Source organism: Conger conger, chromosome 7 (genome assembly GCF_963514075.1).
Source record: "Conger conger chromosome 7, fConCon1.1, whole genome shotgun sequence".
NCBI classification, from domain to species: Eukaryota; Metazoa; Chordata; class Actinopteri; order Anguilliformes; family Congridae; genus Conger; species Conger conger.
The window spans coordinates 7,808,686-7,827,196 of NC_083766.1; the positions used below are offsets into that span (position 1 = coordinate 7,808,686).

The 18,511-nt window shown below is 45.7% G+C and overlaps 1 protein-coding gene across 2 annotated transcripts in view; it reads left to right on the top strand.

Moving 5' to 3' along the window:
- mcama (melanoma cell adhesion molecule a) overlaps positions 1-14,629 on the top strand; it is a 51,258-nt gene extending 36,629 nt beyond the window's left edge. Inside the window, exons 2-17 of one of the 2 annotated variants that reach the window (XM_061249934.1) lie at positions 1-48; positions 490-724; positions 1,317-1,387; positions 1,754-1,841; positions 2,448-2,627; positions 4,566-4,693; positions 5,746-5,890; positions 7,247-7,362; positions 8,119-8,260; positions 8,368-8,498; positions 9,075-9,216; positions 9,822-9,857; positions 11,464-11,502; positions 12,997-13,123; positions 13,222-13,339; positions 14,406-14,629. The exon at positions 1-48 is cut by the window's left edge and continues 77 nt beyond it. In XM_061249934.1, the coding sequence (XP_061105918.1) occupies positions 1-48; positions 490-724; positions 1,317-1,387; positions 1,754-1,841; positions 2,448-2,627; positions 4,566-4,693; positions 5,746-5,890; positions 7,247-7,362; positions 8,119-8,260; positions 8,368-8,498; positions 9,075-9,216; positions 9,822-9,857; positions 11,464-11,502; positions 12,997-13,123; positions 13,222-13,339; positions 14,406-14,408 (1,749 nt within the window). In that variant the 3' untranslated portion in view covers positions 14,409-14,629. The remainder of the gene's footprint in view (positions 49-489; positions 725-1,316; positions 1,388-1,753; positions 1,842-2,447; positions 2,628-4,565; positions 4,694-5,745; positions 5,891-7,246; positions 7,363-8,118; positions 8,261-8,367; positions 8,499-9,074; positions 9,217-9,821; positions 9,858-11,463; positions 11,503-12,996; positions 13,124-13,221; positions 13,340-14,405) is intronic. The other variant, XM_061249935.1, reaches the window with a different exon arrangement.
- The last annotated feature ends 3,882 nt before the right edge of the window (positions 14,630-18,511 follow it).

Genomic DNA, 18,511 nt, shown 5'->3' on the forward strand with positions numbered 1-18,511 from the left:
TACTCCATCACTGAGGAGTCCAGCACCGCGATGGTCCAGTGGTTCGTGGTGAGCACCAGACTCCAGACCTTGCCTGACTACACTCCCCATTGTGCTGAGCTCCAGAAAAGCAGTGTACACGGGGCCGGCCCTGCTGTCACGTGGCGTCAGGAAAAGCACACATGAACACCTTATTACCGTATGTCGAATGATCAAGTTGGGGAAATCGGGATTGGCACGATTGTGACATAATCACTCTTGCCAACATGGTCAGACTGTGGACTGTAAGAAATGTAATTCAGTAAAGTGATAAGTGAACTACAGCTACAAATGTAAAGCACACAGACATTCTTTGAAAGCCCAGAACCCCCAAAAAAATAGGCAAACATTACTATAACTAGCCAGTCAATTGCTAGCCTGGAGTGTAAACGGTCCGACAGGAAATACCACTCGGCCACGCATAAACGTTCAGTTTGCCAGTGTGTGAGTGTGTGCGCCTCTGTTGTGCAGAAACGTGCGGGCAGCAGCAAACGGGAGCGGATCTACTATGGGGACGAAGGCACGCAGTTTGTGGACGTGGACACGGACTTCACGGACCGGATCAGCGTCAGCCCGGCGGACGAGCGCGGCGAGATGGTGCTGACCGTGCACAAGGTGGAGCTGGGGGACGAACGCGAGTTCATCTGCCAGGTCAACGGCATGTCGGCCGGCAACGCCGAGGCCAAGACCCAGCTCAAGGTTTTCGGTACGGCCCGAAATTTCACGGCGTCTCCCGCGTCGTTTTTTTGCGGTTTCTCCCGTTTCGGCTCCTTCGGGGTTTGCATGGCTGAAGGGAGCTGGAACGACACCGTTGAAATGGCGTCCATTTTGTGTGCTTTTTGGGAACAGTGAAGGGGAGAGCGGGCTGCAGCAGTGTAGTGGTTATGGTACGTGACTGGGACCCCCAAGGTCGATGTAGCCACAATAAGATCCACACAGCCATTGGGCTCTTGAGCAAGGCCCTTAACCCTGCATTGCTCCAGGGGGGATTGTCTCCTGCTTAGTCTAAATCAACTGTAAAAAAAGCATCAGCCAAATGACATATAATGAGAGGCATCAGTTGTAGTCCTAGATCATGCTGTATATTTGAGCCCCTGCTCCAACCTCCAGCGATGCCATGCTGCCATTTAAGAGTAGAGTTACCAACCAGCCACTTCCCAAAGATCCACCCAAGATCCACCCAGTAAATTCTGCCCCTTTGCTCTGTGATCTCATCCAGTCCTCTCTCTCTGAGAGCCGCCATTTTGTAACATAGTTATTGTTCTCTTTTATGAGGCCGTTATTTGTCCCCTCTGTAGATCCCCCAGAAGCCCCTGTCATTGAAGGAGTCCACTCTGGGATTGCTGTGACCAACGCTCACCCGTCAAAGGTTGTATTCTTGTATTCTTACATACTATATACTGTTTGTCTAGAACCTTCTGGTTGGTATCAAAACAATTCAGTGCCGTTGGTCTTGTAGTTGGAGCCGCAGTTGTTCTGACCCTCACATTTAAATGAATACTCATTATGAACCAGCTAATAAAAAGGCTTTTCATGTGCTATTTTCAACAATGGCACATGGTTTGCTGCGTCACTCAAGGAGCTTAATTACGGTGAATCTGGTCAATGTGCTGATTGTCTGAGTAGTCGCTTTTTTAGCAGTAATACTGGCGTGAGTTCAAGATCTTTGACTTGTGGTGAACCTGCTGAACGCTTCCCCTCCCTAACGACTCGGACCGTTTGCTGGATGTTGCAGATTGCGTCTTGTGAAGCCAGGAACGGCTACCCCAGACCCAACATCACGTGGTACCGCAACCAAACCCCATTGGTCCCCTTGAACGGCAGTGAGTATGGGACTGGGGCAGAATTTAAAACCTTTAAAAGTTTCAGCCTCTATGTAAAGAAGTTCCACTGCCATGTACTAGGTTTGCTGTCAGAAAGGGCAATGCAGGCCTTATTCAAATATCATACGGTCTGTATAACAGTAGAAGCTTGATGAGAATGGAAGAGATGCATTCTCGCATGTGTAGGAAGCTGGGTACTCAGGCTTAGAGAACATCATTGCTATGTTTACATCATACAATAGGTGCAATTTTTGTTTTAAAACATTGTTACAGAACCATTGTAAATCCCTTCCTATCATTGAAAAAGACTCACTGACATGTTGACTCACCTCTGCCTATGTTTATAGTCCTTAAATTCGGGTTTCAAAATATGCAGTTGTTGCCGGGCCGGCACTCTGTACCAAAACATCGTATAGCTGTACAATAATTCAAGCTCATTGTGTGTTTCAACATCAGCGCAGGGGGTGGGATAAACAGTGTTGTGGTTTGAGCGTGTTTGTTGCTACAATTCCTCATTTGACCGTTGAAATGACCTATTGTACCTTTAAGCCCGCTTGACTGTGTGTGTGTGTGTGTGTTGTGTGCGCGTGTGTGTGTGTCTCTCAGAGATTAACGTGGTCACCCTGATGACTCGGGAGTCCAGTGGCCTGTACACCATCCAGAGTGAGCTGCACTACAAGGTGGTTAAGGAGGACAGGGATGCGCTGTTCCACTGCGCGGTCGCCTACGCCGTCCCCGCAGCCGTGGGGACGGCTGAGTCCAAGAGCATCAACATCACCGTGCACTGTGAGTCTGTTCACCCTGTTACAGCGGCACTAATACTGCTCTCCCTGTGCACTGTGAATACTGCTCTCCCTGTGCACTGTGAGTCTGTTCACCCTGTTACAGCGGCACTAATACTGCTCTCCCTGTGCACTGTGAGTCTGTTCCCCCTGTTACAGCGGCACTAATACTGCTCTCCCTGTGCACAGTGAGTCTGTTCACCCTGTTACAGCAGCACTAATACTGCTCTCCCTGTGCACAGTGAATACTGCTCTCCCTGTGCACTGGGAGTCTGTTCACCCTGTTACAGCAGCACTAATACTGCTCTCCCTGTGCACAGTGAATAGCACTGTGAGTCTGTTCACCCTGTTACAGCAGCACTAATACTGCTCTCCCTGTGCACAGTGAATAGCACTGTGAGTCTGTTCACCCTGTTACAGCGGCACTAATACTGCTCTCCCTGTGCACAGTGAATAGCACTGTGAGTCTGTTCACCCTGTTACAGCGGCACTAATACTGCTCTCCCTGTGCACAGTGAATAGCACTGTGAGTCTGTTCACCCTGTTACAGCGGCACTAATACTGCTCTCCCTGTGCACTGGGAGTCTGTTCACCCTGTTACAGCGGCACTAATACTGCTCTCCCTGTGCACAGTGAATAGCACTGGGAGTCTGTTCACCCTGTTACAGCGGCACTAATACTGCTCTCCCTGTGCACTGGGAGTCTGTTCACCCTGTTACAGCGGCACTAATACTGCTCTCCCTGTGCACAGTGAATAGCACTGTGAGTCTGTTCACCCTGTTACAGTGGCACTAATACTGCTCTCCCTGTGCACAGTAAATAGCACTGTGAGTCTCCCAGTCTGTTCACCCTGTTATAGTAGCACTACCACTCCCCCGTAACCACAGTGAATAGCGCTGCCCGTCCGTGATTGAAATGTGTACCATACTTCTGCTTAATTTCTCAATAGCGAATAAACTCCTCTGGTCAGTTGGGCATATTTTGCACTATTCTGTGTAGTCCTCCAGCACAGTAACTGCTGTGGTGCAGAGCAAAGAAGATACCAGCCGATTTCACAAATCCTGTTGCCTAAATCCCCTTTCAGCGAAGAGTTTGATTTACGGTCGCGTAAATTTGTCGTTCCAAAATTTGTGAAAGCACGCGTGAGAAAATAATAATCCCTGATGTTTAAGATTTCATACTTTGGCACACGTTGGCCCGTTCTGGGGTACAATAGCGGCCAACTCGTCTGCAGTCGCCCCCGTTGTGCCCAGGCGCTGCGCAAACACAACGCGGGCTTTATGACAAACGGCACGGCCAGCTGGGGAAGTCTGTGCTGCAGACGCCCCTCCTCCTGCCCCTGCTCAGCTCTGTCAGACTTTGTGTTGTGGTGCACTGCCCCTGCAACTGTCTCATGACACTCTCCGTGCCCTGCTAGTCCAGAGTATAGCTGAATGCTAATTATATCTCCCCAGTTCCCACGCTCCGTTGCGAGCCATTGAATCTTTCTTAAAATGCAGAAAGAGAAATTATTCTACAAACTAGCTTTTGTCTGTGGATTGTAGACAAATGGCTTCTTCTTGTTTGCATCACTGGACATCGTTCACGTACCCACAGTTGACTGTGACTGAATTCTTTTTGTTCTTCTAATGTTGTTCTATGCATGTAATTGCAAGTTACACTGCCTACAGTAATCTGTAAAATGCCTAAATGTTAAATTAAAAATCAAGGACATAAAATTAGGAAATTTTTACATCTATGCTTTTTTTTTTGTAATTTTACTTGTCATTGCTGATCAGCTTGAAAAGCTTTTGTGTCTGTATTTCACTCAGGCATTTAGAAATTAATCCAGGAAATGCTGACAGGGGTAACTGGAGAGCATTGTTATCCGTATGAACTGTGGAATTGTGTTGATTCAGCCTGTCTTTGTGACATGCTGATTGGCTGTCTGTCGAACTCACAGACCCGACAGAAGTCGTGGAGCTTTGGACGGAGTCCCCCAGGGGGCTGGTGAAAGAGGGGGATACTGTGGAAATCCGTTGCCGGGGCGATGGGTACCCCCCGCCACCTTTTACTTTCACCCGAGAGCAAGTAAGAACCCCCCCTCCCTGCTCCCCTCCTCCCCACCCACCACCCCGCCTCTTCCCCTCCCTCCCTCCCACCCCGCCTCTCCCCCTCCCTCCCTCCCACCCCGCCTCTCCCCCTCCACCTTTATCCTCACACCCGGTGCACGAGGGCAATAAAACTGGAAGAATAGCATGGGGTGGAGACATCTGCGCCAACCACATATGTTGCATATGTCACCAATCCCTGCGAAAAACTCACAATGTCCTTACTGAAAGAGGGCCACATAGGATTCTGGGCAGACATCAGCTTTACCTTTGGCTTGTACTGCCAGTAATAGCTATTAGAGTAATCTATTAATAATATATTTCAGATGGTATTATATTACGTTAACAGTGTTGTAATGTTATATGTAAATGCACTTGTGCTTGTGCATATACAGTGTGCTCCATACGTCTTGGGACAAATGTATGCTTTCTTGATTTGGCTCTGTACTCAACTATTTTAGATTTGTAACAAAAGTATTCACATGTGCAGATTTTTTTTAATACGTTTTGGATTCACCATGTAGAAATGACAGCACTTTTTCTACATAGTCTCCCCATTTCAGGTAATATTAGACATAATATTGGACAAATGGCTTTAGAAGTATTTCTGATGAGTCAGGTGTATCACATTGCTTCCTTCATGCAGGTGTATGAGAGCGTTCAGTATCTCATCTTGATTCAAGGCTTTGTATTGCCTTTGGAGTTTGTTTATTGGCCTTTGTCAACATGAGGACCAGAGTTGTGTCAAATGGAATATTATGGTGCTCTGAAATGAAATATATAAAAAGTGCTGCAATTTCTACATGGTGAAACCAAAATGTATAAAAAATACTCTGACAAAAGCTGAATTATCATCAACCAGCTCATCAGGAGATTTTGGGGGGTTAGGTGTCTTGCTCAGGGACACTGGGCAGGATCAATCCCTCCGACTGCTCTTACCTTCTGAGCCAAAGTCGCAATATAGAAGAGAATAATGAAATGGAAAGATTATATGTTATAATTGAACACGTTGGCTGTGCCTGTGCCTTGCAGCAGCCGGACGTGGATCTGGGCTCCTCTCAAGACCAGTTGGTCCTGAAGGACGTGACACGAGCCGACAGCGGGATCTACAAGTGCCACTCCCTGGACCTGGAGACCTATGCTGAGGCCACGGGCCAGATGCGGCTGACTGTCCACTGTGAGCGAGACACCCCTCAGTCCTGCCTCCAACCCCCCGCTCCCTGTCCTGTCCCACAACACCACCACCTGACACCCCTCAGTCCTGCCTCCAACCCCCCGCTCCCTGTCCTGTCCCACAACACCACCACCTGACACCCCTCAGTCCCCCCTCTAACCCCCCGCTCCCTGTCCTGTCCCACAACACCACCACCTGACACCCCTCAGTCCTGCCTCCAACCCCCTGCTCCCTGTCCCACAACACCAACACAGGACACCCCTCAGTCCCCCTGTCCAACCCCCTGCTCCCTGTCCCACAACACCAACACAGGACACCCCTCAGTCCCCCCTCTAATCACCCGCTCCCTGTCCCACAACACCACCACCTGACACCCCTCAGTACTGCCTACAACCCCCTGCTCCCTGTCCCACAACACCAACACAGGACACCCCTTAGTCCACCACCACAGGACACCCCTCAGTCCCCCTGTCCAACCCCCTGCTCCCTGTCCCACAACACCACCACAGGACACCCCTCAGTCCCCCTGTCCAACCCCCCGCTCCCTGTCCTGTCCCACAACACCACCACAGGACACCCCTCAGTCCCCCTGTCCAACCCCCTGCTCCCTGTCCCACAACACCAAAACAGGACACCCCTTAGTCCTGCCTCCAACCCCCTGCTCCCTGTCCTGTCCCACAACACCAACACAGGACACCCCTTAGTCCTGCCTCCAACCCCCGCTGCCTGTCCTGTCCCAGAACAACAACACCACCACAGGACACCCCTCAGTCCCACCAGGAACCCCCCGTCCCCTGTCCCACAACACCAACACCACCACAGGACACACCCTGGGACAGCCTGGGGCTCTGTCATGTGTTGATATTATATATGATTTATTTGTATGCCAGTTGACATACACAACATGAAAATAAAATGTGCAGCGCCTAAAAACGAGCGTCTCACCCCACAGTTCTGCTCTGACATACCGTCCATGTATACAGATTGTTTATAGCAACTCAATTCACACTACAGTTGCACGCATTTATAGTCCATTCACACATATATTCACACATATATCAATATCATCTCAATATCGATTACTGCAAGTTGATAGGAAGTGTAGGACATAACAAATAAAACAAAACCAAATCCGCAAAAAGGTTGGTCCACAGCACATTTTAGCTAAGAGCAGCAACACGTTCGTATGAATTCCCTGTTGTTACACATGCAAAGTGCAGGCATAGGAGGGTAGCATCTCTAGCAGGGGTACCGGCTCATGCGCACAGCGGCCTCATTCTGGTCACGAGTCCGGCTCGTTAACCCCCACCCCACAAGCCCGGGGCCCGCCCTCACAGCTGCGTCTCCTGTGCCGTGCAGACCTGGACCCTGCTGTGGTGGTGCCCAGAGACACAGAGATCCTGCTGAAGGGGGAGAGCCTGACAGCCACCTGCACCGCCCAGTGCTCTGCAGCCACCGCCACCGTCTGGTTCAAGGTGGGACGCCGCTCACGCCACGCCCTCTCGGCCCACTTACACGTTCTAGCAGAGTTACTGCTAATTACATTACATTACATTACATTACATTACATTATTGGCATTTGGCAGACGCTCTTATCTAGAGCGATGTACAGTTGATTAGACTAAGCAGGAGACAATCCTCCCCTGGAGCAATCCAGGGTTAAGGGCCCAGCGGCTGTGCGAATCTTATTGTGGCTACACCGGGATTAGAACCCCGGACCTTGCGTGTCCCAGTCCTTTACCTTAACCACTACGCTACAGGCCGCCCTAATTACCTTCATTTTAGTTTTCAGGCAGCTCTATGAACTATGCTGGTTCACTCCAGCACGGTATCTTGAGCACACACTTGCAGACGCGAATCAGCCCTTGTTGTGCACCCCTGCCATGATGTCAGTGCTTAGAAATTCTGGCCTGACAGCAACTTGGAGTGAAGCTCCAATATATTCATTACATTCAGTGCATTACATTAATGGCATTTGACAATCTTATCCAGAGCGATGCACAGTTGATTAGACTAAGCAGGAGACAATCCACCCCTGGAGCAATGCAGGGTTAAGGGCCTTGCTGAAGGGTGGATCTTATTGTGGCTACACCGGGGATCGAACCACCGACCGTGCATGTCCCAGTCATGTACCTTAACCTTAACCACTACGCTGCAGGCCGCCCATATTCCCTTATTCCTCCCAACCGTCAGTCTCTCCGTCCCTCTGTCTGTCCGGTCTACCCGTGTAGGATGGGGAGCGCGTGGCGCAGGGTCACGAGCTGTTCCTGCAGGACGTCTCGTTCGACGCCATGGGGGAGTACGTGTGTCAGGTGACGGCGCCCTCTCTGCCCGGCCTGCAGACCAACGGTTCAGTGAGCATCGTCGTTCAGGGTGAGTTCCCATTGGCCGCGGTCGGCGGTGGGCTGAATACAGCCACGGAGGGCAGGGGGTTGGGTACAGTACCAATCGCTGCCCTGCCTTTGTCTGTCCGTCCCCAGGGGCCCCTGAGTTGAAGGGCCTGGACTGGCATGCGGAGCTGGAAGAGGACGTGGATAAGTGGGTGAACCTCTCCTGCGAAGCTGAAGGATATCCCGAACCAACCATCACCTGGACCGTCACAGGAAGTCAGGTACACACCTATCCAACCTTCACCTGGACTGTCACAGAAAGTCAGGTACACACCTATCCAACCTTCACCTGGACTGTCACAGAAAGTCAGGTGCACCCCTATCCCAGCATCACCTGAAGCATCACAGAAAGTCAGGCACACCCCCAACCCTGCATCACCTGGAGAGCCACAGAAAAGTGTTGAAAATAATCTTAAATGAAACCGTTTGGAAAGAAGCTGGACAGAAATATGTTTATTCGAAAAGTTTTCTCTGGGATTGAACTGAAATTGATTTCTGAGTCATTCTTTTCTTTAATTTTTCCCCTTTTCATTCCTGGATTCCAAAATGCTTCACCCCAGTGAAGGAAAGTCGGGAGGAATGCTTTTCATATTGTCGCGCATTCTTTTGCAATTCCTTATTGCTTTCTAAAGGGATGTGATGCTTGCTAATTTGCTGATATTTGAAGTGTTGCAGCATTGGAGTTGCATACAAGAAACATTGTTTGAATAGAAATGCATGACTCTACAGTTCCAAACTGTTCCCTCTCACACACCTGCTGCACATTGCCGATTGTGTTTCTGATTCTATTGCTCCAGACCTGGCATGAGAAGTCGCACAAGGCGACTGAGAACACTGTCCACAGTTCAGTGGCCATCAAGCTGGCCTCCGACACCACAGCGTCCTGTAACGCCACCAATATGATGGGAGCAGAGCCCAGGTTCTTCAGCATCAAAGCCAGTAAGGACCCGTTCCTTTTTGCTCTTTTTCACGCCCAGACTAAACTGCTTGGCCCACTTTGTAAAAGTTCAGAGGCGTCCTGCTTTTGACAAGGTGTGGGCGGAATTCAATCAACATTTGTCCTTAAATTTTATTTTAAATGTCATTTGCAGCAATTTTTAGTCTGGTGAATTAATTGATTAGGTTTGATTACTAAACTAAACTGCTACAAAAAGCATTTAAGTCATGTTGAGGACCAATGAGCAGCTTGATGGCTAGAATGTTAGGCCACATTAGTGCTGTGATACTTGTCTTACAGACAAAATGTTTGGGCATTGTTATCACTTTTAAACACTGAGCAATAAATTACCCTTATTATTTATCTTGACGATGGAACAAAAACAATGTTCCTCCCATTCTGAAAAACCCTTAAAACTTCTTCTAAATATTTACATCCTGTTAAGTAATGCTGATCAACTGTACGACATGTTATTTGTCTGCTGTGGCCACATTTACTTCACTGGGAATATGCACGTTTTTGTACTGCATCACTTCAGCAGAATGTTTGCTGTGAGAACAGAATCCATATTCTTGTCGGCTCAAATGTCCTCTCTTCTGCTTCACAGTTCCAATGGCCACGTCTCCTGCCGCCAGCACTGCAGGTAAGATTCTCACACGGTCACTTGCAGCCAAGCGGGATGATTGGTCCACTGCCGGAGACTCTCCATGCTGCAGAATGTGCTATACTTCTCCAGTTTAACTCCGCACACGATTTCATTAAGATCGTTAAGGGACTCTCTGGTCTCCAGAGGCTCACTGGATCCTGCTGATGAGCTAATGATCATGACATTGGCGTGTTTAATCAGCTCTTTTCAGTGCCTGTGGGTATATTTAATACTTTCTCAGAAGACAAGACGTAAGAGAGGAGTATGTAGTTTATCCTATTTTGGGAAGCACTAGTTGACTAACTGAATTTAGGAATAGAGAGAATGTTTTAGCCAAACAAATTCATTTTTAACTCCCAGCACAATTGCGCTGGGGATTGTCGTTTCAGCTGGCCAAGTAGTTTATTGGATTATTGAGTGGTTGGGTCTCTCATAAAGGCATTCCCAGACTATTGTTATTCCTTTTATGGGGACTGGTTGTGCACTTATAAATAGATATGAAATTAGATTAATAGCCATTCTGGTCCTGTTGAACATTGTGCAGACTGTATGAAGCTTGCCAGCCGCAATCTCACGTAGCGAAAGGCCTGCTTTGACCCGGTGTGCTAGTTCTGGAATGCCCACTGTGTGTGTCCCACCCTGGCATTTTTTGAAGGAATGAAATTACAGGCCTATTCATGCAAAGTCAACGCGTTCAGCTGTCGGTGATGCGCTGTTGACTAATGCTCCCTTACTTGGTTTCTCTGTTCAGTGACCTACTGACTCCCACTACAGCTGGGAACTTTCACCACAAACTTTCATGCCAGTGTGACAAGTGAAAAAAATAATTCCATTACTTCATTTATTTATTTATCGCTCCACCCAAAACTGAGATCCGTTCCCATTCTTGAAATTCCCCGTCATGCAGATGATATGGCCATGATGATTTATCATGATCTTGCTCTGCCGTGATGTGCTAAACACTTAATATAGTTACGCTGTGGCACATTAAACGTCTTGGACCTGAGAGCGGAAATTTGTGGTGCCGTGACTAAAATGGCAGAGAGTTTTGTGAGGGCGTCTTTGTGTTACATTTGTTGGGCTTCTGAAGGCCTTGGCATACTCTGATTACTGTAACCACAAGCGCAACACTCGCCAATATGGGTACAGGCTAGCAGGCTGACACAAGAACATTTACTGGAAGTGTTGGCTGCCCTATTTCTTCACAAATCCTTCAGCAAGCTGATTCTTCATAGTAACTTTATTGTAATCTTCATAGTAAACAGCTTTGCATGTTGGTAGTTGTAGTTCGGCCTTTTGCCCAATGTATGCTGGGATAGGCTGCAGCCCCCCTGCGACCCTGTTCAGGATAAGCAGGTTAGGATAATGAATGAATGAACGAATGAGTTGTAGTTCACCTGGAAAGCCATGTCACACTACTCTTCAGTAGCCAGAGCCTTCTGCACTGAAGAGATGTATCATAAGTTTAAAGGCCAGAATTGAAATGTGAAATAGCAGAAGGATTTTAGTGGTGTCAACTCAGCTTCCATGGTAAGGTGTCACACTCCGGGTGGCCCGTGTCAGGTTCACAGGGGGATAACCGTGTCCCTCTGGTTTGTCCTAGTCACAGTAAGGGTGACGCCACCGCGGAGAGTCCAAAAAGGTGTGTACCCCTGCCCCACCTCTCTCTGTCCCACCCGAAGCATGCCAGGACCCCCTGACCTCACTGCTCTGGCCGTCTCCACACCTCCCTGAGGGACTCTTTACTGGAGGGCTTTTTGCATTCAAAATTCATGAGGGCACCAAATTGTTTAATCGAAATTTTCATTATTTAATAGAACAGAATATATACATCTTGTATTTTCATGTCCATTTGCATGACATTGGGCCCAGCTGGAGCAGAATTAGCATAAAGAGAACTCTGGTTCAGTTTTTGTGGATTAGACACTTATTAGGGGACAGTATGGTTCCTGTTCTCAATTCTTGGATGAGTCATTTCTTGATTAAGTATTTCTTGAGTTAACGCTCAATTGCTGGAACAGAATGCAAGCCTAATTTGAATACAAAAACACCTCCACTTGGAACTTTCCAACAGCGCCATCACTTTTCCGGTAGGACTCTTTTCTGAAGTCCTCTTTCTGAGTTTTTCCCTGTACTGTAGCTCTGTCTCCATCTCTGATCTCAGTCTAAGGCAGAAAAATACACTCCAACGTAGACACTCTTAGCAGTGCCACTCTAATGTTGGGCGAGTGATGTGTGTAAGTAATGAGAGATGGAACGAGTGAGTGAGAAAGGGAGACGTAGAGAGTGAGAGTGACGTAGATAGAGACTGAGATGGTGAGACAGATGATAGAAGGCATTCCTCTTCCCTGCAATTTTCATTTTTAAATTAAGAGAGTTGCAGGCAACAAAAAAATCCATCACTAGGTCACCTCTCTGTCTTCTGTGATCTGTAGAATCTAATCTAATTGGTTTTCATCACAGGGCCTTGTGTAGATGTGGCTTTTTCCAGTGACTTCTTTAGCCCAGTCATTGCTATTATCTTAAAATATTTAAAGTAAACTGTACACATCAGCTCATGCCCTGTTCTGAAGACATGTGAAACTGCCATGGCTTTTGGAAAACGAATGGATGAAAATGCATGCTGCTAATGAACGAATCATTTGAATCAACAAATCAGCAAAGTTGGGACCTCCTGGGAAATAAATGTCACGTATCGCTCTGAGAAAGCGCATAGATCACATGAACTGCTCACAAGTATGCTTCACTGAGGGATCCAGTAATACAGTATAAATGTAGCGAAAATATACCACAATGACAGAGGGGTGAGTATATCCTGAACCAAACCCTAGCTTGCTCTGAATAGCTGTGTTATTCCTCTCTAGTGGCGCACTTAAACACCGTGAATACTCGTTTGAGCACCAGGAACCCTTTTTCACACAATGCTGACCACATTTGTCACATTGGAAGCTTTGCAAATCTAAATGGATGTAGCATGTGCAAATAAGATGCTTCTTAGTAATCCCACATATGGCTGAATCCTTTCAAAAGAGCACAATTTAATCACCCCACGATAAACGGGCTGCACGTGCATGTTTATGCTTCCGGCAACATTGATACTGACCCAAAGGCTGTATCCCCCCCTTTTCTCCACCAGAGGGCAACGGCGTGATCATCATTGTCATCATCGTCTGCATCCTCCTCCTGGCGATCCTGGGCAGTGTGCTCTACTTCCTGTACAAAAAAGGCAAAATTCCCTGCGGGCGGTCTGGCAAACAGGAAATGTTAGTGTGCTAATGTGCTAATTCATATGAGCAATTTTTCGCCCGTAAAGTTCGAAAAAGCAGTAAAGTTGTAATATGTTGCATATCTGCTTGCACAGCACCAAGGAGAAGACCGGTAAAGACGACATTGTTGTAGAAATGAAGTCAGACAAGACCGAGGAGGCGGTCCTTCTAAAGGGAATCAATGGTGGTGACAAGAAGGCCCATAACGACCAGGTAACTAAGGTAACCCAGGGTCACGAGACAACAGTTCCTAAAGTATTGACAGGGATGTTTAATCTCATTCATAGTCACTATCGTTGTGAAAGTTTTTATTTTTAGTGTTTTAAAATCTACATTCAGGTCAGCTATAGAGAGTGATGTGAACAGAGTTTACCACATGCACTGAACTTTTGGTGACCGGGGTATGCCGCCTGTAATTCGGTAATCCATCATGTGTCTCTGAGAATAGTTAAGTGCGTAACGAGCTAATGGGTTGTGATTAAGATGTGATTAAGTCAATATTGAGGCTAGTCACTGAGCCTGGTGGAATATAACAAATTACCACATTAAACAAGCGGATTTGAACAGTTACCGTATATCTATATCCTGCTCTTCAACAGTGTACAGCACTGTATCCTGACGGATGTTTTTTTTGGTCTCTCACGGGCGGGCTAACGAAATTATGATGACGATAAAAAAAATTTTTGAACTTAAAAAACTACAAACACACAACTATAATTTCACATAGTTAACTCATTTTATGGTTTTTAATTATTTTATGGTTATGCCATGAAATAAATAAATTAAAATGTTATAATAAAATAACGTTTTTCAGCATTTATTATAAATGAAATTCTGAATGAACATATTGGCATATTTAAATGATTTCCAAAATCTTTTAATAAAGAAATAAAAATCACCAGTTGAAAAATCATTATATTAAAACGGAAAGGTGTCCTGCTATGTAAAACATAAATGCGTGTGAGTAGCTCTTGTAATTGCCACATTGTTGTGCAATTGCAGCTAATTGCTAATCATTAAATGGCGCCAATTAATTGGCACCACAGTAGGATGATTGCTAGCGATTGCTCAACAGCAAGGTGGCTTCAGGAACACCCGCCCCTGCAGGACTGAATTAATTAATCTAATTTGCATAAAATGCACTAAATTTGTGTGTAGCTTTACGCTATGTGATAACAGTACACCAGCCATTTATTTTACATGTGTGTGCACTTGTCATTCATCTGCTCTGGCCCTGGCTCACGCTTTCTCCCCTACTCTTTTACTCTGTGGTAAACAGTGAGAAGTGCACTGACCTGTGGGATGGAGGAGGCCAACAGCAGAGCCCTGAAAAGCCCTTCCTGCTCTGCTCAGCTCCACTTTGCCCGGGGAGCTTGTCCCAGAAAGAAACTCTCTTCTCAGTATTTAAGAATCTGTCCAAAATCCAATTTAATAATGCCTCCAGCTTGATATCTTCTGGATTATTTTCCTGCTTTTGGTCTGCATTTTTGGACAGAGAATGCCATCAGTAATGCCATCAGTTTTTTTTTTTTTGGTTTGCTCTTTGATTTACTTTTTTGGTTTCTTTTTTTTTCCTCCGAAACAAACAATTGTTTGTTTATTTGTCTTTTTTTAAATCTCATTTACCATGTGTAAGATAATCTGCCCATTGCTACTGTCCTCTCAAAAAGTGTATATATTATATAAATATATATATTTAGTTATTTAAGATTAACCTTCCGGGAACCCTTTCCGTGTCCAGAAACATGTTGGTCAGGACCGAAGTGTTGAGTTTGTATACGGTTGTGTTTTTTGGTTTTGTGCATCTGGTGGTTGGTTGTTTTTTTTTTTTTTTTTTTGCTTTTTGATTGGTGGTGAGGGAAAGTAATGGCTGATCATCGAATCATATCTGCTATACATCCCCCCTCCCACTTGCTGGCTGTCCCACACTGGCTCTCTTTATACTGTGAGGACACGGTCTTTACACTGAAACATTTTTTTTGGGGGGGTTGGGGGTGGAAAGGATACCCCTCTCTGCTCTTCCAGCTCCATCAGCACTGTACAGCAGGAAGCAAAGCAGGCATGCTTTAGCAATTACTGCCCTTCCCCAACACAAACCCAGATAAATCCACACATTAGCTATAATACTACTGTCATCTACTTCATATTAGAAGGAGCAATGTTTTACACTTGGGTCTGTCCGTGCTCTTGCTCAGTGCCATCTCTGAAAGCTTGAGAGCTTAATTTGCCGTTTGAAGTCCCTTGTGTCTTCATGTTTTCTGGACCACGGATTCGCACGCATGTGCTTCCGACTGCTGTTCATCGACATTACACGTTACACTGTACTCCTTTGAATTGAAATGTAAAGCTTGTCTCGGAGTTGTGGTGAGAGCAGTGCGGTCCGTGTACGAGGAATCTCCATCCCCTCTGTTCAGGCGGTTCTGTTTGAGGGATAGTGCCCGGGGGGCCGAAGATTTTGGAGGGGTTGCGGGTCCCGTTTGGGTCCACCTCTCTTGTCTCTTGGAGCAGAGAGATGACGTGACGCTGACGGCAGTGAGGACCGCGTCGTTCGGGAAGGTAACGGTCCTCTCGGCGGTCACGCAAACGGAGGGTGGACCGCCGATCCCCTTTTCAGGCTGTCTTTTCCCTGGAGAGAAAACTAAATCATGGGAGGTACTTCTTGTTGTGATTTGGGTGAGAGGCAAGTGCAGCAGTGTATAGCCAAATGGGCACACGGCACTGGGTCCAAAAAGGCAGTAATAACCAATAGGATTTCTTTTTTTTTTTTTGTGAACTACTGTCAAGCTTTCATACCGTTTGTGAGTTGTATTTAGTGTAAAACAGACAAAAAACAGAGCTATGGTCTTCATTTGTAGATTTGTTAAACTTCCCCCTGCATTTTTCCGTTTGAAATCCCCACCTGTTCTCGGCGGCTGCTGGGTGGCTCATTTGGTTAAGGGCCCACGCTGCGGTGCTGAGTGTGTCTCCATCGGGGGTGGCGTCATTTTGGCAGTTGCCACCCAGGGTACGGGAGGGTTCAGTCGGTTAGAGGTCAGCGTGGGATCAGACGGCCCCTGGTCGATGAGGGGACCTGTAGATTGCCTGTTCCAGCCGTATACGAGGTCTTCCTCCGACTCACTGAGCTGCATTGCGCAGTGTGACAAGACGTGGGAGTGACACCATGTGTTTCGGAGGAGAACTGCAGCCTATACTCTCCTGAGTTGACAGTGGGGTTTGCAGATAATTAGACATTCCAAATTGCGGAAGAAATTGGATATCTGCAGCTGCGTGACAGCACCAAAAATGAAAATAGGAGAAAATGAAGGGGGGAAATTAGATATTTTTTATTTTATTACTCTCATGAAAGTGTTTTGGTCGCACTGAAGTCTTTAAGTTTTCCTTGTGGAGTGTATTTCTTGTTTGTGCTTGATAAAGGCATTGTGTTGTCCAAATGCCTGGATGATTAAGTGATGGCATTCTGGGATTCGGTTGTGTATAAAATGTCCAGGTTGCGTTTCTGTTTCTTGGAGCTGGGATAGACAGTTACAGCTCTGAAGCTCTGGTTGATAAGAAATTGCCCATTGCTTTGCATCCGAAAAAAACAAAAAAAGATTGTACATTACGGTGTAAACGCTCAAAGAGACATAGTTTTAGTGTATATTAATAGTCTTTGTGTATTGCTCTTAAACATTAAAAAGCATTTCCTTAGTTAAGATGAAAGTTTTAGAAATTGGATTTAGTTACCGAGGGTTGCGTTTTTTCTTGCGTTTTAATTAATCACATTGCACAGGGGTACAGCTCACGCAGAGCCCCGCGGTGTTCCTTTCAGTCTACAAAACAGTTTTTGAACCAAAATAGAATTTGCAACCCTTAATCACAGTCAGTGCCATTTACACAATGAAAAATGTCCTCACTTTTGTTCTGCAAGGTTCATTAATACCGTCTCGGAGGACAAACCACATACCGCTTTCTCAAACACATCCCAGACGCTGACTTCCCAGACAGACTGCATGCTGACCGGGAAACGGACCTGGGACTTGGGTGTAAATTATGGCCAAGAATAGGCAAAATAGCAAGAGCAAATGCAAGAGTATTTGCCTTGCTGTTTATATTTAGCACAGGGGATTTTGCCCATGATATCTGGTGTAAATACAAGTAAATCCATAATTTTGATCAGAGCTGAATTTGGGAACAATGTCCCTTTTTTTTGTCATTTTGGTCAAACTAGGAAGTTGTTGGGAACTGTCTTATTCAGTATGTACCTTTGATTACTACAACTAAACGCATTCAGTTAAACAATCAGTTCAAAACACATATACATCTTAACAAACAATGCATTACTGCTTTTTAAAGCATTTATTCAACTCTGGCAGTGCTTCATGTTGGGTGATATTATTGAAATTCTTAGCTTGCATTGCTAAATATTGCATAACTAAATGGCAAACTTCCATAGTGTATAATACCAATTCATAAGATATCTACTGACGCAGTTCAAATTATGTGCCTTGCATGCAGGTATAATTGCGGTGTCCCACTTGGGAATTGACAGATGAAACCATACCGGTCAAAACATGCAACATATCGTTCTACATCAGTAATATAAAGCGCACAATTTGAATTTCAAGTATTGGGATAAATCCTACGTTCTGCCAAATCTCATGGGAAAGTCCAGCTCAGAATTCTGGATGCGGTGCTGTGCGACCTTATTGGAGACAAACGCACGGAAACAGGCAACTCAAAGGACACCTCTGACCATCATCTGACAAACAGTATTTTACTCCATATTTACACGTCTATGGTTTACCCGCAACCTTTTCAAAGTGAGTTGCTGTGGGAAGGTTGAGATTAGAATTGTTTTTGCTGGGGGGGGAAGAAAATTTGAAACAATTGAAAGCTAAACCCCAGAAAAAATATTTGGTTGACTGTACCCAGTGCACTCTTAAGATGGTAAACCTCATCCTTCTGAAGGCCAACAAACCACATTCCATGGCTGTAATTTTTTGTAGAGCTAAGGTGATGACAGAAGAAACTGACAATGTTAATGTTTTGTGTAAAAAAAAAAAAAAAAAACAAACATTTTTCATATACTAATTGTTTCACACAACTCCCTCTACAATCCCTATCAAGGAAAATATGCTTGAGTTGACTTTTTGGGCTATATTTGACTAAAGGTACATGTGCATTAATGTTCAAATATTTTGGAAAAACAGAAATGGTTCCTTTGTAATGTTGCAAATGTATGTAAATTATGTGATACTTGCTTTTTTTCTTTTTTTACACTGTTCTTTTTAAAAGAAAACATGCCAAATAAAAAAAAAGTTCATTAAACATTGAAAACAACTGGTGATTTTCTTTTAAATTAACCATTAATTCACATACAGTGAGGGAGCAGTAAATTATTTTATC